At 39.5% G+C, this 22,978-nt stretch overlaps 2 protein-coding genes across 3 annotated transcripts in view; one reads left to right on the plus strand and one right to left on the minus strand.

The window, feature by feature from the left end:
• Positions 1–12,123, minus strand: part of LOC121881126 — an 18,145-nt gene extending 6,022 nt beyond the window's left edge. Inside the window, exons 1-2 of the mRNA XM_042388774.1 lie at positions 12,039–12,123; positions 11,251–11,372 (exon numbers count right to left, since the gene is read on the minus strand). The gene's annotated coding sequence lies outside the window, so the exon portion shown is untranslated. The remainder of the gene's footprint in view (positions 1–11,250; positions 11,373–12,038) is intronic.
• Positions 4,788–22,333, plus strand: rin3 (Ras and Rab interactor 3). Of its 2 annotated transcripts, XM_042388557.1 has the most exons (14): positions 4,788–5,193; positions 8,629–9,232; positions 11,286–11,397; positions 11,557–11,629; positions 12,088–12,179; positions 13,543–14,611; positions 16,176–16,356; positions 16,490–16,661; positions 17,544–17,665; positions 17,841–18,027; positions 19,206–19,337; positions 19,457–19,623; positions 20,182–20,296; positions 21,193–22,333. In XM_042388557.1, exons 1-14 carry the CDS (start codon positions 5,159–5,161, stop codon positions 21,456–21,458), a joined length of 3,327 nt encoding a protein of 1,108 aa, XP_042244491.1. In that variant the 5' UTR covers positions 4,788–5,158; the 3' UTR covers positions 21,459–22,333. The 2 variants fall into 2 exon arrangements, with proteins under 2 accessions (XP_042244491.1, XP_042244492.1); XM_042388558.1 differs by lacking the exons at positions 4,788–5,193; positions 8,629–9,232 and adding an exon at positions 9,770–10,040.
• The last annotated feature ends 645 nt before the right edge of the window (positions 22,334–22,978 follow it).

The following is a 22,978-nucleotide window of genomic DNA, read 5'->3' on the forward strand; positions in this document are numbered from 1 at the left end:
TTCTACACTGGAAATTAACATTTTTGCTACTTATTGGTCAACATACAGTATACTGATATACTGATCAGTATGAATGCATGTTGATTGGCTGTTGGTGGTCATCTAAGTCATAAGTGGGAATATAAGCTTCTTGTACAAACATAATACATAAACCATTACTCCTGACTCAAGACCATTTGAGTTGATTTCAATCATTTAAATGTATCATATTGCATATTGGCAGGACTTTTGCATATTGACTGTAGGGGTGTTGTTATTCTTTTATTTTAATTTATTCATTTTTGCATGATTGCTCAGAGTTGATACATATGTGTTAAGACATTATCTGCCAAATGGCAATCAAAGCCTTCTTGTCCTGGTGCTCAGTCCAAGAAAAGATCATTTCTGCTTCCCAAGGACTTCCTAACATTGTAGAATGCTACCCCTTAAAAATATTAGAAATAGAAAAAGTTTCTAAATAGTGAAAATTTAGTTTCGTGGAAATGTGAATTTTTGTTTCCATGCCTCACTGTTCAGGACTCAATCAAAACAGGCCAAAACATAAAGTGGCCACATGGTGGCATTATTGCATCCACATCTGCACCCAAATCCATGTTCCATATCCCAACTTTCCAATATCAATGAAATGTCCATGAAATCTTTAAGTTTTTAAGAAAACATACTGCCAAGTGAGAGACAAACAGACCATCGGGACTAAAAAAAACAAAGCCTTTCCACAGAGGTGATGACCAATTAGAATCCCAAGCAAAACCAAAACTGATGATGATGATAAGACGTAAAGCTGACAGCCAGGGTTTAACTCCACTACTTGCCCCATGAGACTCCCTTCAGGCCACTTTGGATGAAATTTGAAAAAAAAAATTCATTTTGATCCTCTTGAATCAATTTTTCCAGCAAGACACATCAGACTTACTCAATATTATAACAGTGGATATAGTTATACAGTTATATGACAATAAGCTAAGCTTGTAAGCCTGCACTATGTTATATAAGTGGTTCACTATACACTAAGGCGGCTCAATATGCATTAAAATGAGTTTAAAAAAAATCTAAATAAACAATGAAAAACCATAAAAATGTGATGTTATTTCTGAAACTCCAGGGTTTCGATTGTAAGCTGTACCATTCACGACTATCTTGTTAAAATTGGGCCAATCGTTTCCAAGATATTTGGTGTGACTGACAGAGACAAAGACTGACTCACACTCCCCTTTCTTGTGCTTGTTCATATATATGAGCTCAAGTTGTGTTGACTCAGTGAGTGTGTGTGTGTGTGTTGGAAAGAAAGAGACAGGAGACGGAGCAAGGCAAGCAGAGACAGGAGAAAGATCTCACAGTCAACACAGTAAAAAAAATATATTTTCCGAAAAACAGAGTGAATTTGCCTTGAAATGTGTGGCTCAATTTATTCAGACTGCTCTGCCTGGTGTGTCCATACTGAACAGCTGAGTGTGCTGTGTTTGATTAGACCAACAGCTGTGAGAGCATGAAGCCTGACAGTAGTTAAGTTTAAAATTGTGTTTATGTTCCTTCATGTTTCCCGCAGTCTTACTTGCTAATGAGGGTAAAAGTTTGACCTAACAGTAGTCTAAGGCTATGAGCTTCAGCTTATGATCCAAAGCTACAAACACTGGACAACAAGTTCCTCTGCAGGGTGGCTGGCCTCCGTCTGCAGGACAGGGTCAGGAGTTTAGGGATTTAACAAGACCTTGGTGCTGAGCTGCTGCAGTTGCACATCCAAACAAAGCTGACATGGCTGAACACGACTGCTTTAAAAAATTCACATTTTCCTTTCCTGGTCACTGGGAAAGTAGATAATGAATTTAAATGATCAAAAGCAATTTCCAGCAACAATATCCCTGTTACTTTTTTAACATGATTTTTCCAACAAGTCTCTCAGTCTAATGACACAATACAGTAATTATCTGACACTGCCTTACAAAATTATTTGAGTGTTTTCTGAACTGGCACCCCTATTAGCATGAAAGCATTGTTCATCAGTGCATTCAAAAAAGTAATATGAGCATTTTCTGCTCCACACCTCTATGGTCAAGGTTTGATTAAGTTTAGGTAAGTGAAACTATTTAGGGAAATATCATAGTCATGCATAAGACACAGGATGTCAACAGTAGCTTCAGGTGTTAAACTCCATTGCTTTGCATGCCCAACCGACCTCCTCCCTAGAGAAGCTTTGGAAATGACTAATGCTGCTGTTTTTCTGGTTTTGTGTGGACAGTTTCTCATTGCAACGTTAGCATTTAGTTCAGCACTACAAGCACCAGTTCACAAAGCTGCAAGCACATCTGTAGACTCTCAGTCTTGTTTAATATACATGATAACATTTCAGCATCAGGCTCCTAACTCAGTGTAAAGATATAGATATAAAAATGACGAAATAGATTCAATAAAGATGTATTTTAGTGGAAATGGTTACATTATATTCATGTGTATCATATGTCTGTGTGAGAGATAAATAACCTGCGGCGCCTCATAGTTTTAATATCTCCATCAGAAACTAACCTCATGCTGTACCAACAGACAGCCGCTCTGCTCATTCATCGCTCCTCATTTATTGTCATCAGTAAGAAATGTTGACAGTCAAATCCTGCAGCCAGCTCCTGGTAAACAAATGAATCACCTAAACCAAATGTTCAATCTCTATTTTAACAAAAACAGAAATTGACTGGCTGAGTCTGTGTTCAGAACTCATAAATGATAAAATACTGGTCGGAAACATTCAGAAGCACCGCAGTAGGCTTCTGGCACAGCATATGGTGGCCTGTAACTGACACAAATACCACAAATCAAATTATCATAGTAAGTGCAGTGAACTGGCCAAGTAGAGCAGAAATCCAATAGAAATGTCTAATGAAATATAGAACTTTAGCTACAATATGTGGTATGTGAACAGAATCACTCATTGTGATGAACCCACAGAGAATTATCACCAACTCTGCACTTCCCAACAGCTGTACAGACCATTTGAATCTCTTTTAGTTTGTTGGTTTTATTTTTGGGCCCACAAACTATGCTCTCTTCAACCTTGTTTCTGCGAAAAATCTCTGCTAAACACACAGTACAGAACCTACTCAGCACCAAGCAGCAGTCACACAGTCAGCAACTTGCTGGAGAACATCGTGGAACATTTAGCAGTTAAAGAGACAGATATTTTTCACAGGAGTTGGTGGAGACTAAAAACAGAATTAAAAGGAGTGTAAATATTGAACTTACATTTGTCAGGTGGCCAGAAACAAACTAATACCAAAGTTTCTTGTCTGCCGGATGTGTAAATTAGCAATTCAGTTTGTTCCACTGCCACCAAGTGTCCAAAATGTAACAAATGCAGCTTTAATCATGAAAGTCAAGCTTTGGTTGGGTGATGAATGAGATCACATCTTTTAGCTGCAACACTAGAACCTACACAGGTGTTATGAGGCAGCCTAGGTGGGCATTTCTGCCTACAACTGTGACCACAGAGAATTCACATGCTGCATTTGTTCAACACACGCCTTCATCCACAGTGAGCAACCACCATTTGATCCGAGTTCTGACTCTCCATCCCTCCTTATGGCATGATTAGTGATGGCATAGTGTCTAGAAAGGCACTGATCATGTTCTATGGTGTGTAATGGTGTTTGCTCCTCTATAAAAGGCAACCAACATGTCCACCAACACTGTTACTATGCTGTGTGATGCTCTGTATCACAGCTCCCTCCAGTGGTGGCTCACTGCAGGTGAAACTGTGTGAACACAACTTCACACTTAATCGTCACATTCGGTTGAGCAGGGAGGGTCTGCACATTGAATACTTGTATGATCACAAGTGTTTGCACAGGAAGCAGGTGCACAGTCATCACGCTTAGCTGCGTTTTGAATGCATGTGTGTGTGTTTTTGACCACATATGCATGTCCGTGTTCCACCATTTGTGGGTTTTAAAATAAATGTGACCTGAGAGCTCTGAGAGCAAGAGTTCACAGCAGAGTGGGAGTGAGTTTAAATTTGCTTGTTAACCTTAGTTTTGAAATAAAATGCATAAATTTAGTTGTGAATTATGAAATAGGTATATAAACTTGCCAAAAAGACACACTGACCTTTAGACACACTTGTGTAAACTATGTTAGACTTTAACTGTTGTGGGTTTGTAACGTATTTTGCGCCAACATACACATCGTCTTTACTTTGAACTATTTTCATGCCCTTAAACCTACAAATATTCAGTCTTTTCTCCAGACTGAAATTCTTTTCAGAGTGGGAAAGCCTCTGAACACGAAGACTTTACACTAAAAGCTGCACCCCGATATATCACCCCAACCCTAACTATGATCTATCTGGATGTAGACAGAACAAAATACCCTGTCAGAACAGAGAAATGGGGATATAAATGAGAGATGAGATAAGCAAAGGAGAGGAGGTGGTGAAGACTATAACCGAAAACAGTGAGATTTAATGTAAAAGCAGAAGGGGGAGGTGGGAGGAGGCAAGAAGAGAAGAGAAGAGGAAAAAATAGGGGAGGGGGAAAGAAAAGCTTGCGGGAAACATGAAGTTGTACATTCCACAGTTTGAGAGGGGGAGCATCTGGAAATCTTTAAAGGAGAGAGGAGGGGACAAGGAGGGAGAGGAGGAGGAGGCTATAGGAGCATCTGCTGAATATTTAGGCCACACATACGGGATGTGAGCAGAGTCGTATTTCTATGAGATTTGAACGCAGTTTGCATATGCAAAACATGAGCAAAAATAAGATTTATTCAAATAATTTGAAATATTTGTTGGCTTTACTGCTCATAAGTGCAACACTTCTAGACAGGAGCATCACCAGTTGAGTAAGAAAGCAGGATTTCATGAGACAGAATTTGTAAGACAGTATTTCACAGACAAAAAAAAAGACAGAGTGAGAGAGAGGGGGGGAAGTCTGACCAAAGTGTTCGGCCTCTTCCTGCCTGACGAACAGCTCAGGAAGTTAAGGCAGACACAGAGGGTAGGGCTGACACACAGAAAGATCTTTTCCCTTTGCCTTTAGGTTTTCCTTTTTCAGTCCTGCTCCGATCAACAAGAGGAAGAAAAGAGGGAGTGGGGGGGCAGAGAGGAGGTGGAGTTTTCGATGGATCTGAGACAGAGGCAGAGTGACAGAGCGCAGTCGAACACTCAATCTGTGGAAGTATGATGGAAGCAAGCGTTGTTTCCCAGGACGCAGGGTGAGTTTGGGACTGTGGAGCTGGGTGAAAATACAGTGCAGGAACTGTATTCTGTCGAGGCGGTGGGGTGTTGTAACTGTCATGGAGGGGAGGGGGAGCCAGGGGGTCGAAAGTCAGACAGCCAGCACAGGAAAAACAGATGTGATGACTCACTGACTAATATATAGGTCAGTGGCTACACAGAGTTTTTGAACCATCAGATGTCGATGTTTGTTTGAGCTGAACGTTGCCACTGAGCACTTGAAAAAAGCTCATCAGACCTTTATAAGAGAGCTTTATAGAGAGTATGTTAACTTTTAAATGTACAAGTGTTTGAATGTCAGATGAACATTTCAGTTTTTACAGTATAACTACCTCGACTTGAAACTTTCAGCTATGTTTTGGTGACGATGCTGAGCAAAATGTGATTTAGGATCCCTTTAGGAATGAGGTAGAGTCATTCTTACTTGCTGAACTTGGTTGAAGTCAGAGTCAGTTACTATGTCGAGGCTGATCCTAATCCTGATTGCTAATAGAATTATTTAAGCCCAGTTTGTTTGGGTTTTATTGCTCTGTATAGTTGAGCCTCACAAACATTTACTCCCTTAAAGACAAGGTTATGAAATGAAAACTAAATAAAGATCAGTTTTAAGCTGGTGCCATGAATATGTTGCTATTTCTTGTACTTGTGTTAGGCTTTGATTATCCTGAAGGTCATGTTGGGTTATGCAAATAGTTGGTGTGCTGTCTATCAGGCTGCTGAGAAATCTCACACCACACATTTAAAACTGAAAGACTTTGGAACTACATGAACATTACATGTTTTACTTCTTTAACTATTATAATATGAAGTAAATATAAGTGCATGATGTTTCCAAATGGCAAAAGCCAAATAGAGTATGTTCCAGCGTGTCTGTGCATGTCTGTGCTGACTGTTTTACTGACAACTGCATTTTCCTTCAACTTTAAAATCTAGCTGACCTAACAGTTATTCAACCCCTTTCCTGTGGGCAAGCATGACATATTTCACACAAACAGGAATTCTGGGGTGTGTGCTGTAGTCCTGTGATTTCCTCAATTTTGCAGGATATTTCTATTAAATACGAGTGACCTCATTCAACACTGGATTCTAAACGCTCAAACTACAGTGATTCAGCAATTTAAGTTACAACCGGTGTAAAGATGCATTTAAAAAAGGACAAATATGATGCTAACTTAGAATTTTAAAGGATCAATGGATTAGTGGAACTATTTCTGGAAAGACACATTTTGAATATTTTTTTAAATATTGATTTTCACATTCCACCCACATTCATTGCATTAAGATGGAAGCAGAAATCTCTGAGACAGATATATCAAAATGTGAACAAATAAAACCAGACTAGACTAGATTCCACTAGAGGTATGAGAAAAACATCTGTGTAATGGGAATTTGTGTGAACATACTTCTCATATGGTCCATTCCAAAAAAAGAAAGTAAAAAGCCACTAAAAATTCAAGTATTGCAAATGTGTCTGTACCAACTGCAAACATAGCATTTCAACTGCCACAGTATTAAACTCATTATCAACAGGCTGTAGTGTGCTGGTGGCATGTTTACTGGAAATGACGGAGAACAAACAGATACAGACCATGGTGTCATATCTCTGTGGTATTCCCCTGACCACAAGAGGAGTGTTCTCTACCATCTGAAGTAGAATTAGCTCGTTGCTATGGCGGTTGGCTGTTTAACATGGAGCTTCTGAACCATCAATAGGACATCTCAGCCTCCGACTCCTGTCAATGTTGTTGTCAGTTAAGACCATCTGTTCCTATTGCTACATGACATCACTTCTTCTTTTTTACAATGCACTCTCTTTCCCCTTCCTGGTGTTAGATGATTGTTTTGCAGAGAAAACATCCAGATGAGAGACAAACAGCTAGCTATATTACTATATTAGCTAGCAGCTAAAATGCTTTCAGTTAATGCTAAGGATAAGGCTGTTTTTTTTCTTATTGTTAAATCTTATGAGAGGACCAAAACCAACAAAGAATTGATACAACTAACAAGTATTGTGTGTGTATATCTAAAACCTGACATATCTAAGTCGTCATAGATCTTTGTCCAAAAACTATTAAAAACGCATCAGTTAGCCACATTGTTGCCCTGGCTGACGTGTTCCTTTATCGCCTTGAACGCAGGCAATGAATTTTATTTTCAGTCGATCCCACACACCGTTCTGCTGCCATAAATAGCCTACTAGCTATTTATGGCCTGTTTGACTAATGTTAGCTAAACACTGCAGTGCCCAGCTGTTTTAGGAATTACCCAGCCTCTCTTAGAAATTAAATTATATATAGTATTTGTGACTTATTTTTAAAGCTACACAAATCAAATTTTTTGTGTTAACAATCTCTCACTTAATTTGTGTAATGTGAGAGGTGTTGCTTATAGTGACAAACCCACAGAATTACCACTAACTCTGCAGTTGTCCACAGCTCTATGCAGTGTTTTAGCATCTTTTAACTTGATGTTTTGGTTTTACAGCCCACCACTTTACTGTTTTTGTTCAGTCTAATCTCTCTCATCATTTCCAGCAGCAGCATAAGGCTGTTTTTAGTGAAAAAGCTTTGTAAAACCCACTGTACACTACCTGTCCAGCACCAAATGGCAGACAGACAAAGTCAGTGACTAGCTAGTGAACATAGTAGATCATTTTGCTAAAGAGCCAGATATTTCCCTCAGAAGTTGGTGGAGACCAAAACAGAGCTAAAAGGATAGTGAATATTGAACTTACATTTGTTGATATGTAAACAGACAACTGTTAACACGTTCACCACAACAATTTTTTAAGGTGATGTATGTCAGTGTTGTGTTTACAGCTCAGTCTGCAGCTGTAAACACAACATTGACCAAGTGGCCAAAAAAGACAACAACCGAAAACCAGTTAATGCAGCTTTAAAGATTTCCTTCTTCCATAGGAAACAATGGGTTTGGAAATGAGCACCACAGACAGGGTAGAGAAGTTGGGAAGTACTGAGAGACGACCTAACTAATTTTTCATTTTGAACTTTTACCAGAATTAGTGACAATAAGAAAATATAGATTAACACCAACTTTAACCTTTAAGCTTCTGTCCAAGATTGTGCACTTCGAGAACAGACTCTCTTTCAGTTTTGCACCACAAAAGATCCTCTGTTTTTGCAAAACAGTCTTACAGACTCCTGAAAGCTAACTGGTGGCTGTTAATCTCAACTGAAACAATGATTCACAGTAATCATGCACATCGTGTGTTGCAAAATGCAAGCTTTGCACAGAGTCAACTAAACTTCAGTCAGTATCTCTGAAGTCACAGAAAATGAGTCAAGTTCTGGTGACCAGATGCTTTCTTGAGGCTGAAGTTGAAACAGATATAAACAAATTCTCTGCATGTTATTTCCATCTCTGACCCTTAGCCTTTTCTGTTTCCTTTACAGCCACACAACCCCTCTGACAGGCGCACTCGACACTTCAACCACCCCCTCTCCTGACTCCATCCCTCCATCTTCTCCCCTTTCACCACGTTCCCTGCCCTCCTCCCACCCTCCTACCCGACCACGCCGACCCAAACCACCACCTCCTAGCTTGAAGTCCTCCCAGTTACCCTCTCGACCTCCTCTTCCTCCATCCACACCTCCATCCCTCCCTCCTCCTCTCCCTCCTGTCTCCAAACCTCTCTCTTCCAACCCTCCTCCTGCTTCTGTTCCTCCCACTCTTCCCTTCAACCCTCCTCCCCCATCTCTTCCTCCCCCTATCTCCCCTACTCCCATCTCCCCTCCTCCCTTGCTTTCTCTCCAGTCAACTGTCTCCTCTGAGCTTACTCCCTCTTTTACTCCTCCTCCTCTTCCTTCACCTTTATCCCCAACAGTCCCATCCTCCTCCTGCTCCTCACCTCCTCCCCCACCTCTTATCCCTCCATCCTCTCCAACACCTTCACTGCTGAGCCCTATAGATCGGCTGGTGGGGAGCGCACCCATATGGCAGCCCAAAGGACTCAGCCAAGACCAAACCACAAGCATAATGGGAAAAGAGACGGCTGGGGTGAGAAATATACATATACCTTTAACATACATTTTTGAATTACACTTTATTTTATGGGTCTGTAAGTTGCTAATAATTTCCATACAAGTTTCCTGTAAAGAACTTAATTATTTGGTACAAACTATAGGTCAAATAGACACAAAGTTCTGAAACAGGTAAGTGAGTTTAGTTAAAAGTCCTGTCGTAAATACCTAAGGTGTAGGTTTTGATTTATGGTTCAGCGCTGGATTCCTCCCAGTGATATCACCAGTCAACCCAGTGCAACACTAGACGGATGTACTGTATCGCTCTTTAATTATATGGCACACGGTTATTGTATTCAAATTCTTTTAGTCACATGTCAGCTATGGATATAGCTTATGGCATAGCCTCGGAACCTACACACGTAGCTTCACAAGTTCACAAGTAAAAATTCATGTTAAAGCTCTCTATTCAACACGTAGTATCTTGTTTGTTCAATCTGATAAATAAAAATTGCAATACAAGAATAATTTGTAGTATTAGAGGTAGTTACATGCTGGAACTACTGACCTCCTAGCATTTTGTCATCACAGTGAGATTGCTAGACACAGAAGTACTGGGCAGATAGATACTAAACTGTTGTTCATCAATTCAGTTTCAGTTCCCTTTAATGCTAAAGTGGTGAAATATGATTCAGATTTAGAACAGAACACTTCCATCCACATCATTACACAGACAAGAAGCACACAACCACAATCTCATCAGATGGGCCAATTCACACTTCACACAGTTACACAGCACAAGTTACATACAGATTGACTAGGGGGGCAGGAGATACGTATACCATGTAAGTACTTTTAAAACCATTTTTACATTTCTGTTTGTGTATTGATTAAACAAATGAAATATGTGATAAATAGTGGGCTTTAAAGGTTTTGGTAGACAGATTTTTAAACTTTGGACAGAACCAAGCTAGCAGTTCCTCCAGTTTTTATGCTATAGCATATATGCTAAGCTAATCACCTCCTGGCTTCAGCTCTGTACTTACAGGAGAGCTATGCCCACTTTGTAAGTTATACTGTAGGTGTTAGGAAGTATGACTACATGTGTGACAAAGTCTTTTGTGGCTCCAGAGGGAGCTACACAAAGTCTATTAAATTGTCTGTTGGGACTGAAGATTACAAATTTGAAAATTTGAAGTCTTTCAGGCCACATTAGCCACTACTAGCATAATACGCTCTAATTTCCAGCCAAACTGTCAGGAATCACCAGGTGTGGACAAGGAAGAAGAATTCGTGGAATAAAAAAGTTGATACATTATCTCTGATTCAGCTGCATCAATTTTGATTTTTTTAAACTGTCCATTATGAGTCTGACAATGTTATAGAAGTGCAATGCTAAATCAGTAGAGTATACTTTTAACACACAAACATGAATTTTCTCTTCTAACTCTGGGAAAGAAAGCCAATAAGCATATTTCCCAAAATATCTACTTCTACTATTCCTTTAATTATTCCAATATACTGTATATATATGATTTATGGGTGTGTGTATATATACATATATATACATATATATATGTGTGTGTGTGTGTGTGTGTGTGTGTGTGTGTGTGTGTATGTATGTATGTATGTATGTATATATATGTACCCAAGTAAATATTATCTCTTTAATTATTGTAAACATTATCATCCATATTTGAATGTTGAATCATGTGCTTGCCTTTAGACAAATGTTTTAACTTTTGCATGTTTAGCTGACCTGCTGTGCACAAATTAAAAGACCTTACATTAGCAATTAATTATAAGTCTGCCAACTCAACATTGTCTTTATTTTGTCTATAGACACTCCCAAATTACATAGTCCTCTCCACGAACTTTCCTATACAGTACATTTACAGTTAGATATCCTTTCCTTTATCAAAAATAATAGGATACTATGGAACCTGTAAAATAAAGTGTCACCAGATACACTGACAGAAGATGTATCTGTTGGTGTACAAACTTGATTTCTAAAACCTGATTCAGCATTTTACTGTACATGTTCTCCATACTGACCTCAGAGTTGTAACCTCTCATACTGACATTTGCAGGCGTTCCTGGTTCACAGCACAGAGGACAAGGGCATGATGCTGTCAGTACGGCTGCCTGAAGAACAGGGGAAGCCACTTGTACACGACCTGGCGGTCAAACAGCACAAGACATGTATGTGCTACACTGACCAAAATACATGACTGTAATGCTGCTCCTGTTGCTATTATACCTGCACATAGCAGAAATACAAAATGCAAGATATCCATGGCTCCGCACAGATGACATGGCATATTAGTTAGTGATTCGTTTTGAAATTGTTTTCTGTCTCAGTTCTTCACTTAGACGGTTCCTCTCTGATTTTTGATGACATCTTCAAAATGATCTCCTTCTACTGTGTCAGCAGGTAACACACATATATATATACCTGTACATACATGTGTATGCACATATATGCACATATATACATATTCAGTATATATACAGTATGCACAGACACACACAGATTTATGTTATACAGTAACATGTGCTCACATCAACAAACATGACTGATACATACATAAGATATGCATAGTCACATGCACAAAAACACTAACGCATATATGATACTGTACAAATAAACAAGTATACACACTGTACATGTACACACACACACATTTATTCATTCAGTCCACATCCCTAACATGCACTGTGCATTCTCGTATGAATTTACACCATAGAAATATAATTTGCATACATACATTTACACACAAACAGACTGAACCACAAACACAGAATGTATTATGTCATAATATTGAACTCACTTACTTACTCACTTGTGTTTGCTCTCAATGCCGGCTTTTTATTGTTGAATCCACCAATCAGGGACATCCTGGCTGTCCCACTGAGGTTACCCCTGGCCATTACCACGGCAACTAAGAGAGAGGAGCTGGAGGTCATCTCTGCTATGGGCGCAGGTAGATAAATCTGCATACTATTAGTGCACTGATGTTGGGACATTGCTGTAGGAAAGGGCAGGATACAGTAATGAAAAATACACTACAAAGAAAACACAGAAAATGGACACATCAGTGACACTATTGGCACTATTAGCAGTAATGTATAAATGGATGTACCATGTAAAAACACAGACCATATGAATATACTGTATAACAAAAAGGGAAACAGATATGCATATCACATTTAAGTGTCTTCATTGACATAAAAACACTTCATTGTTCATTGTAATTAGAGATTAGAGATTTACTCTAAAGGTCCTTATAAACGCTGATGTATACTCAAAATGGACTAGTTTGTATGATGTGTCATAAGACTAGCCACTCTTGAGGGTTGAGTGAACATACTTATTCAAATGGGGATAAACAACATACATTTTCAGACAGTCTTCCTTACAGGTATTCCTGGGGATGCACTTGTTTGTATCCACGAAAAATGACAGTTGTGTAGTTCAAATCCTTCTCACCTCCTCACATGTCTGTAATTGCTGTGTGAAGTGGGTGAGTTTGTCAGATTGTCAGTTTTAGAAATGTTACAGTCGGAAAGTGTTGTGACTTAAAGGCTGTTCGACAATCTGACAAGTGATTCATCTGAACCATACTGACCTCTTAATACTTAATAAGCCCCTTCCCGTCCATTAGAAGATATAGAATAGTTTAACATTGTTGGAAATTTGCTTAATTGCTTTCCTGTCAATAGTTAGATGAGAAGATGGATGCCAATCTCATGTGTGGAGCGAATGCCAGGAGGCAATTGGGGGAAGTAGTTATCCTGGCTGACCAGCGCCTTTAAAGCTCAGTAATTAACATGTTATGTCCCAGTTGTTTAATCTCCAGAAAGTCACTGTGCCTGGTTGTTCATGAAACCATGACCAGTCATTTTTCCATTTCTTTTTGTGCATGGATTAACCAAACAAATTATAATGTAAGCTTTAGTGGTGTTGGTAGGTGTATTTTTGGAACTTTGGCGAGAACCATAATAGCTATTTCCCCTTTCTTTTAGTCTTTGCTAAGTCTTTGCTATGCTAAGCTAGGCTAATCGCCTGCTGGCTTCAGCTCCATGCCTTTCGACTCGCCAAGCAAACTGTCCCTCTCCCAGTAAGAAAACAAGTGTAATATCCAAAACATCAAACTGTTCCTTTAATTTCTACACATCCTTGATCATGTCTTTAAATAAGCAATAAGTAATTAAAGAATGTTGTCATGTGATCATATGATGTGAGACAGACGATTAAAGGAAAACCTGAAAATAATGAAAAATATATGAAAAGAAAACAAGGTGAGTACAATGCAACTTTTTCAACACTGACTGCATGTGTTGCAGATTTCTGGACATCTGATTTGAACCAGCAGGCAAAGAACCAGGACCCGGTTTCAGATCAGAACCACAGCAGTCTGTACCTGTATGTCAACCCAGTCACTGTGGACGAGAACCCCAACAAAGACCTGAAACCCTCCTCCATCTCCAAATCTGAAATCATCACCCCTCAAAACATCAGTTCCTCCTTGCAGAATGGAGGAACCCCACAGCAAGTCACCCCAGAGGTCAAAGGTCAGACTAAGATCATGTCCAACCAGGAAATTAAATACAAGAGACCCCCACCACGACCCCCAAGCCTGGGCTCAGGCTCCGGAATGGGCCTGCTCTTCTCATCACCTCCCTCTGTTCACAATTCATCCTCAGCTGACAAAAAAGAGGAAGGAAAAGGAGGAGTAGTTGGGGAGAGAGAAGAGAGGAAGTTACTATCAACATCACCTCCTCCATCAAGGCCTCCTGTCCCCCCGCAAAGCCGAGCCGCTCCCCCACTGCCTCCTGCTCCTCTCCATCGCACCTCCTCCAGGAAAAGCACTGACCAAGAGGGAGGAGAAGGGACAGAGAGAGAGAAGGGACAAAAACCTGCAAAGAAAACTGAGAAAGAGGGGGTAGGAGAGAGAGGAGAGGAAAAAACAGGAAGTAAACCAGCTCTGCTGGGTGAGGGTGCTGAAGTAGAGAACAGTAGCAAAAATGAAGAGGAAGAGGGGAAAAAGGAGGGAGAAAAGGCAGAGGAGAAAGAGGATGAGAGGGAGGAAAAAGAGGTGAGAGTGGATAAAGAGGAGGACAAACAAAAATCCAGCTCCCAGTGTCAGCCGTTGGCAAAGAAACCGTCCCGTCCAGTCCCTCCCCCAAGGAGGAAACCGAGCTCTCCAGGCACACCTGTGTGCCCCAACCAGGCTGGTTTAATCAATCAGAGTGCTGGAATGAGAGCAACCCCTCCCTCCCCAGCACGGCGTCCAGATGTGTCACTGTACTCTCCTCAGGGGGGCGCTGTGCTGGGAACAGACCCCGACTCCTGCTCGACCAGCAGCACAGAGGAAGAGGGAGAGCCGAACCAGGAGCAGGAGCAAAACCACAGGTAGGTCTGGAAGGATTGACTGAACCAGGTTTCTAATCATGACAAAACAGTGAGGTTATCTGTGAATCAGAGATAAGATCATGTTTAGAAGTTCTAGCAGTAGATTTCATTCAGTTCAGTGGAGAAAAGATAGGTAGGCAAAATTAAAATATATCTTTTTACTGTCAGTCAGATTTAGATAATTATTCTACATTCAGTGGTATATACTGCACATGCAACACTGAATAAAACCAGTCATATTTTTGACTGTGTAGATGCATGTCAGTATATTAAGAGGAAGAGGGGTACCAGAATAGACACTTGTGGCACACCAAATATAGCAGAGGATGACACAGAAAGAGGAAGACAGAACATAGTCTTAGATTGATGAGAGCTGAAACACTCAAGGCAGTGCAGCATTTACTGTTAAACTTTTTTGACATTTACAACATCACTAAAAGTCAAATGCACACATTTGGCCCCATAAAGCTGACAAAAAAATGTGATAAATGTCAATAATGGAAAGTTTGGCCTGAGGGTGACGCTAGAAAGAAAATCAAAAAGGGTTTTTCCTCTGGTAAGCAAGCAAGCAAGACTTTTATCTCACTCTAAGTCAGCCTCAGAATGATGTCAGAGGAAAGGTCATTATGATCATTTACTAATTAGCTTTTGAAAAGGAACTCACCAGACAAACTGCCTGCACCAAGTTTTTCAGCACAGTTGAGTGAATTGAGTGGAGTTGGATTATGGATAATACAGGTTTTGATAAGGAAGAGGAATGTGTGCAAAGTACACAGAGTCTAACCCTTTTTTTAACACATATATAACAAACATGTATTAAAATGATATGTTAAAAAAAATGTTACCAAAATGTAAAAATATCACAAACTGACAGAAGAATGAACTAAGAGAGAGCAGTTTTCTTATTAAATACACCAATTATGTAATATTAAGTCAATAAAAGTCACAACATCGATACAAGTGTATCAAGAATGTATCGCAGTATCAGCTTTTTGTCCAACTCCTGACCTTGTGTACAAGATAACAGTTTAAGTGTGGTGTTTGTTGAAAAGTCTGATAAAAATATTAAGTCTAAACAATTAGAGTTTAACAATACAACACTTCCTCTGAAAGTTCTACAGGGTCAACTGTATGTCCTTGATTTTTTTGGAAGCCCACTTACAAGTAAAGTTCAATCAAAATATTTCAATACATGCTAGAACAGAAGGGCAACTGCATTCTCAGGCCAGATACCACAAGTACATTGTGGTAGCCTATCAGGAAGTACAAGGTTGCCTGTTGCTTATTGACAACACAAATATAGAGAGGAACTCTACAGAGATCATATCATCAAAACATTTTCAGCTATGCAGAAATTTCTCTCTATATGACGCCATGACTTGACCTCTTAATCAATTGGTACCACTATGTTAGTCAAAGGAGAAGTCACGAGTTTTGCTTTACAGAAAGTTTCTATCTTTGTTTCTTAAAGCATCACGTGTCTAAGGACAGCGTGTCATACACTGCAGGGAGCAGGTCAATAGTAGATGTAAAAAATAAAGACTTGGTGTTCATTTCTTTCCAGCCGCCCTGCAGAGAGCTGCAGCCCCAAGGTACCAGTAAAGAGAACCCCCACTACGGTTATGCTGGACCGAGCCCGCTACCGCCTGTCCACTGTCCTCACCGGTCTCATCAGCCATGACCGTCGCCTCACGCAGCGCATTGTGGAGATGGCCAGGGACCCTCTGACCTATTTTGGTAACCTGGTGAGTACACTGACCTTTGAGAAATATCCTCATCTGTCTTGGTTTTGATCAGATAAGAACATCAACCACTCAGTTGATAAAAGTTAATAAAATATAAGTGGAATCAAGTTTATTTTTCTTGTTTGGTATTTAGGTGAAAGAGCACCGTGCATTCACCCTGGAGACCATGTCGAAGCACTCCACCTCCACTGAGCTGTTACAGGAGATAAGACAAATGATGACACAATTGAAGAGTTACTTGCTGCAGAGTACTGAGCTGCAAGCCATGCTGGAGCCACAACATCAGTATGCACAAGACAAACTAGGTAACTTTACAGCTATCTTTAAACTGTGCAGCTTTCAGCTGAAATCTTGCTGTCTGAGATGATCTACTGTGGGTTATAAAAATGTAGTTTTCTTTGTACATTTTACTTTTTTATCCAATAGTTGAGTAAACTTTTTTATAAATAAGGTTTTTTTTCATTTAAAAGGTGGATGGTTAGGCTGTGTTTTGATGAAGCTTTTTGGTTTAATGTAATAGCTTCCACACAATTTTAATAAAATTATGGGGGAAATACTGAATGCATGGAATTTCCCTTTACTTTTTACATTATGAAAGCTAAAAAATGTTACATTTAAAACTGCACTGCAAAATGTATGTAAGCAATGGATAAAATGATTATTCGTAATATGAAAAGTGCTGCCCATAGTTATGACCTTACAGAAGATTGTGCCAAACTTCTACAGTCCTCCTTAGTTCAACTGAGCTTTTAAGCCTCTTTCACCAAATATTTTTTGGTTTTATGGTACATTTACTTCACAGTTCAGTCTCACCCCTCTCATCATTCTCATTTCTTGCAGCACCAGGCAGCTTTCAGCAGAAAACCTCTGATAAACTCACTGTACCCTAGCTGCCCAGCACCAAATGACAGATAAAGTTAGCAACTGGGGTGGAAAACACAGTTAAACAGCCAGTCATTTTTCTCAGGAGTTGGTGGAGACCAAAACAAAACAATGCATACTGGACTTACAGTACATTCCACAGGTGGCCGGAAACAAGACTCTAGGTGAATGCTAATGTTGCTCTGTATCTGCTGGATGTGTAGTAAATAGTAAATTGTTTGCTAACGTGTTAACCGTATATGTTAACAGCTTGTTCTGGTGCTAAAAATTAATTTAGTGCTTTATACATGTGTTTGTCCATGCAGAGAGCATAGTAGAAGCAGCTCTATGTAAGAGTGTACTGAAGCCACTGAGGGAGCCAATTTACCAGAGTCTGGAGAAACTGCACGAGAACAACAACAGCCTGAAACAGCTGGCACAGAACCAGGTACAACAGGACATTTGTACTTTAGAAGTGATGATAGTAGTTGAAAGTATTAATAGGATTATTTTACCATTAGAAGTGTACTGCAGCTGTGAGAATCTTTCTACAGTAAAGTTATATTAATAGCAGTAGCATATGTGATGCTAATGGTATGTGTATTGTTTGTTGTGTGTGCCAGTCTGTTGTTCTAGGCAGCACCACCACAGCATTAGGAATAACCACTGCTGTCCCTGAGGCCTCTTCTATGGAGAGGATCAGCATCAAACTGAATAATCTCCATTTGGAGTATTCTCCTCAGAAAAAGATTGAGCTGCTGCTCAAGGCCTGCAAGATCATCTATGACTCCATGTCTGTCAGCTGTCCAGGTCAGGACCCATAATACTCTGTTAAACCCTGACACTGTTCCAAACAATTCAGGAATTTTTCATTTAAAGCCCGAGTGTGTAACTTTCGAATGAATAAATAATAACAATCTCGCTCTTACAAATAAAAATCTGAATTCATAAGTAATAAAACACACCCTCGCCCAATTCAATACACTTGGGTTTTGCTGCTACAGCCTCCCTTGGTCTGGTATGACCAGTAGCTTATTGTGGCTAATGTTAGCAAACTTTAGATAGATATTTCTATGTAATTGAACTTACTGAGTCGGTTTACATTTTTTTGACCCTTGCCTCACAGATTAACATCAATGGTTTTATCACAAAAGTAAAACAAAAAGTAAACACACTGTACCTCACTAAGAGACATGTTGTGGTCCATTGATGTATTAACTGATGTATAAACTGGATACAATGTTCCCAGATGGCATCCAGTTCATGAAAATTGCTCACCAGACACATAAACCGAAAATGTTTCCACAGGCCTCTGCATTTTTGGAGGATGTGCATTAGAGTTCTTCTCTGCCTTAATTTCATTGGCCCTAACTCAATGTTGTGACACTCAGAAAAATGTATTCCTGATTTTACAGCTGTTTCTTTTTGTCATTTTGATTCAGTGGACATCATGTGACCTGCAGTTCCAACTGTGGCCACTGTGCCAAAATTCCCTCTCTGCTCAGCACTGATCTTGGGGACCTCATTGTGGTCCCATTTAACTTGACCTCAGTCAGGTCGCCTAATCATGATGTCTTTAAAGCAACTGACTCACGAGAATCTTGAGAAATGACGGAAAATTCAATGTGCAGTAATCCTGTGGTTACATAGAATTATGTAAAGTAGTAATTGGAAAACTTTAGACTGATTTCAAGACGGCTTTATCACAATTTAGAGATTAAAGAACCACTGCCCAACCTGAAAAAATACAGAGACAATTTTTTTTTGTCCCATTACTGAGGATTTTCTACCCTGAAATTCTGGGCGAAGCTATTTACTCCTAACATTTCTGCCTCCTCAAAACTCTAACATTAAAGCGGATACCATGTGAAGTACAAAGAGAGGCAGACGGACACAAATTTAAACAGATTACATAACACAACTAATTGTATAAACTCTGGAGTTTACCCTCAGAATGTTTGTGTGTGTTGTTGTGTTGATGTGTTTAGGGCGGACCCATGGTGCTGATGACTTCCTGCCTGTAATGATGTACGTCCTGGCTAGATCCAATCTGTCCAACTTGCAGCTGGATGTGGAATATATGATGGAGTTGATGGACCCAGCACTAACACTAGGAGAAGGTACAAGCACACATACACACCCAGGCATGCAGTTATAACCCCAGAAAATACTTCAACTGTAGGAAACAGTATTTCCTGTTCATATATATATGTGTGTGTGTTTGTGTGTGTGTGTTTAGGTTCCTATTATCTGACAACCACCTACGGGGCCCTAGAGCACATCAAGACTTTTGACCAGCAGAGGTCAGCAACACGGCAGCTCAGCAGAGAGGTTCAGGACTCCATCCACCGCTGGGAGAGACGACGCACGCTCAACCAGGAGCGCATGGCCCAAGGATCTATCCGGGTACACACACACAGACATACAGAAGACATCATCAACAACCCGACTCCGCATGATATATAAAAGTCAGACTGACTCTCACATGATGGCAGTGATGATATGTCGTAGACGATGCCAGTCCTCGTATGCATCATGGCTTGAAAGTGATCACAGTACAGCATTCATTTACAAATAATTAGACATTAAGAAATGAGAAAACACATTGCGAGTAGCAACAAAGTAGTAACAAACAAAAATTTTGAAGTGGTCAGAAACACAACTCCAATAGGATGTTGAGGACAGGCTCTTTGTCTGCTTGATGTGTAAATAGGCATTTTTTTCCCTAAGGCATTCATTATAAAGTATACTGTAAAAAGTGATAATATGTCAATGTTGTATTTTCAGCCTCTAAGTGGTCCAAAAACTTGGAAAATGGATTCAGTCCGTAATCACAAAAATTCAAAAACGTATGCAAGCGCATACTTATATGATGTAAAGTTGTCATGTTCTTGCCACCAAAATAGAGAAGCATATTATCTTGGTTATCATGGTGTAATGCTTGTGTGTATGTGCTTTGTTTAGGACTTCCTGACAGTGTGCTGTCCTGAGATTGGAAAAAACCCCAAAACTCTGGGTGTTCTCCCCACCACCACAATCGAACAGCTATCTGAACAGTGTGCTGCTCGCTTTGAACAAGGTCAGCCTGTCACATGTTATTGTCAGCACTGGGTTTTTAGACTCCAATTTGCTATTTTTGTATAAACTACAATTCACTTACATGTTTCGATCAAAACGAGCACATTTTTTATAGCTTTACTCTCACATTTAAAGTAACATTTTAACTGTTTAAAGGGGTACTCCAGTGATTTAGTATTGCACCCCCTACAGGAGGACAAATATCTTTATTCATTACTCTTGTTTATTTATTTTTTGGTCATTCCTCTAACTCCTCTTATTCTAATTTGAAATGATTTGTGAAGCCTACATAATTAGAATAATTAAAAGTCACAATAATTTAATGTCTCAGTAATAATGGAGAGTAAAGGAATAGAAGTAAGTACACCTAAATAGGTTTTATTAAGTGAATATTGCTTTGTGCAGTTACTGTTTCCAGTACACTGTGATGCTTTACTACAGGTTTAAATCTCTCAGTTATTTACTAGTATACTGGATAAACATGCTGACCATTATTGTGTTTGCATTTTTTTAAATCACCCATGAATATGGTCTGCATGTCATATTTAGTCCAGAGCAGTGCCACTCAAGGGCAGAACCAAAATACATGAGTGAGTGATTCTTTATCAGTTCCAAAATTTGCACAATGGAGACCTTGTATATTAAACCTTTTTTGTGTCTAGAATTCTGTATATTAACTCAAATTTATCTCTGCTAGGGTTTATGTTTGGTATCAAAATTACTGTTTACGGTTGTTAATGTTATTACACATACCTAAGTTCTAGAAATAATTAGTATTTAAGTTTGCTGGTGTCAAAAGTGTCTTTCTACTAGATGGTGATAGTGTGAGACCACCATTATTATATCATTACTACATTATTATAATTCTCTGGGTAAAATCATGTTTCTTTCCTCCAGACTCCTACATGCTCAGTGTGTATATGGATGACGTTCACCAGCCCCTGGCCCCTACAGAGCTGGCCCTCAGTGTTAAGAACAGCTTGCAACCAGGAGCCTACTGCTTTGTCTATCACCCTATCGACCAACCCATCAACCCGCCCGTCCGCAGCTGCCCCACTGACCCGCCTCCAGCTCCACCTACAGAAATCTGTTTTCAAGCTGACATAGCAGCTGCTGATACTGTGGAGCCAGAAGCGGAAGAGGAGAGCCTGATTAGCTTGTAACTGCTCCAGCAACACAGTGGCAGCTGCTGTATTGCTATGGTAACTACATCACTGTGGTGACAGTGTAACCACGGTGACTGCATCAGCAAAGCACTGATTCAAAAGAAGAGGGGGGAAAAAATTAGAAATGTGTTTTACTCTCAGGTCTCTTGAAATATTGATCTAATTGAGACTTAAATGAAGGCAGAAAAAAATATAGAACTGATCTGATCTTCAGCCTTTCTCCGTGCCTTTGGATAAAAAGTCCACATCAGTGTGATCAGGTTCATAATTCAGTAGACAAAATACAGTAGACTATAGTATGGCTCTCTTCTTTTGTATGAATTTAATACAAGCTTAAGTCTCAGATTGATATGATGTTATGCATATTACCAAAGAGAGCAATAATTAAATAAAACAAGACATAAAAGTATCATTTTGTATCTCAACATGGGGTCTGGTACCCCAGGAGATGGAGGGGAATGTGGTTTTATAGAATGTAAAAGTACATATAATTCTACCATGCACATGTATGATCATGTTTATACTGTTTATACTCTATGATCTGTCTCTGATTACTTGGGTTCAGGATTATCGTGACAGGATGAAACTGTAATATCTGTAATTCCACAGCATTTACATCAGTATTACTCTGAGAAGAATAGCTGCTACAACATGTTTTGAGGAGAAAGTCCATTGTGTGTGTGTGTGTGTGTGTGTTTGTGTGAGTGTGTGTGTTTTGTATTTAAAGCACAAGTAATAGTAGCAGCTATATGGACCAAAACTTTCACTCCAATATCCCAAGTAAGCATTAACAAGTTTCATTCCACATTTTGTCTTTTATATACTGGATCTGATCTGATCTGTATTGTAAATAAAGTTGCTTTTACAGTTTACCAATGCTGTTTCTATTTGTGTTGACATTTTTTAACTAAAGAGGTTGCGGTGCTTAACTATTTTTTTACAGTATACACAAAGGGTACCACTGTCTAATAAGACATCCTTTGTAAAGGGATTAGAACTTGTAAGAAATGGCTTTATTAATGGTTACTAATGTTTTATAGATCAGTTATTATAATCCATTAAAGGATATGTTCATATTTTTCCAAGTCTGTCTTAAAACAATATTCACATTTGCCTTTCCTAAAGCCATGGTCACACCACAAAGTGACAATCACTTGTCCACTCGAAATAGGAATAGGAATGGGTTGGTGACGTAGTGATACTCGCACAGGGCTGATTGGTGAACTACTGTACCCAGGGTGCGAACTATGCCATGGCTGTCAGGGGAGCTCACTTTTTTTTACTGGGGGAGGGTTGTTTTTTTTCTTATCTTTGAGTGAGTTAAGCTTATGATATTTCACTGCCATGCTTCAATGGTGATGGCACGAATAGCAAGCATGGCGGTATCTTTATTACAGTGAATTAGTGATGAATCACCCTCATGCATGAATCATACATCAGTTATAGCCTAATTTTATACATGATCCATGATGATGAAGATATAGAAAAATAGAAATGCATGGCAAAAAATAGTATAT

Source organism: Thunnus maccoyii, chromosome 16 (assembly GCF_910596095.1).
Source record: "Thunnus maccoyii chromosome 16, fThuMac1.1, whole genome shotgun sequence".
Taxonomy (NCBI): Eukaryota; Metazoa; Chordata; class Actinopteri; order Scombriformes; family Scombridae; genus Thunnus; species Thunnus maccoyii.

What these genes read in the sequence shown, in the direction of transcription:
- rin3 (XM_042388557.1), top strand. Translation starts at nt 5,159, where the DNA reads ATGATGGAAGCAAGCGTTGTTTCCCAGGACGCAGG. An exon ending in GTTGTTTCCCAGGACGCAGG is followed by an intron (nt 5,194 to 8,628) that starts GTGAGTTTGGGA and finishes TTTCCTTTACAG; the next exon opens with CCACACAACCCCTCTGACAG. An exon ending in AGCACTAACACTAGGAGAAG is followed by an intron (nt 19,338 to 19,456) that starts GTACAAGCACAC and finishes GTGTGTGTTTAG; the next exon opens with GTTCCTATTATCTGACAACC.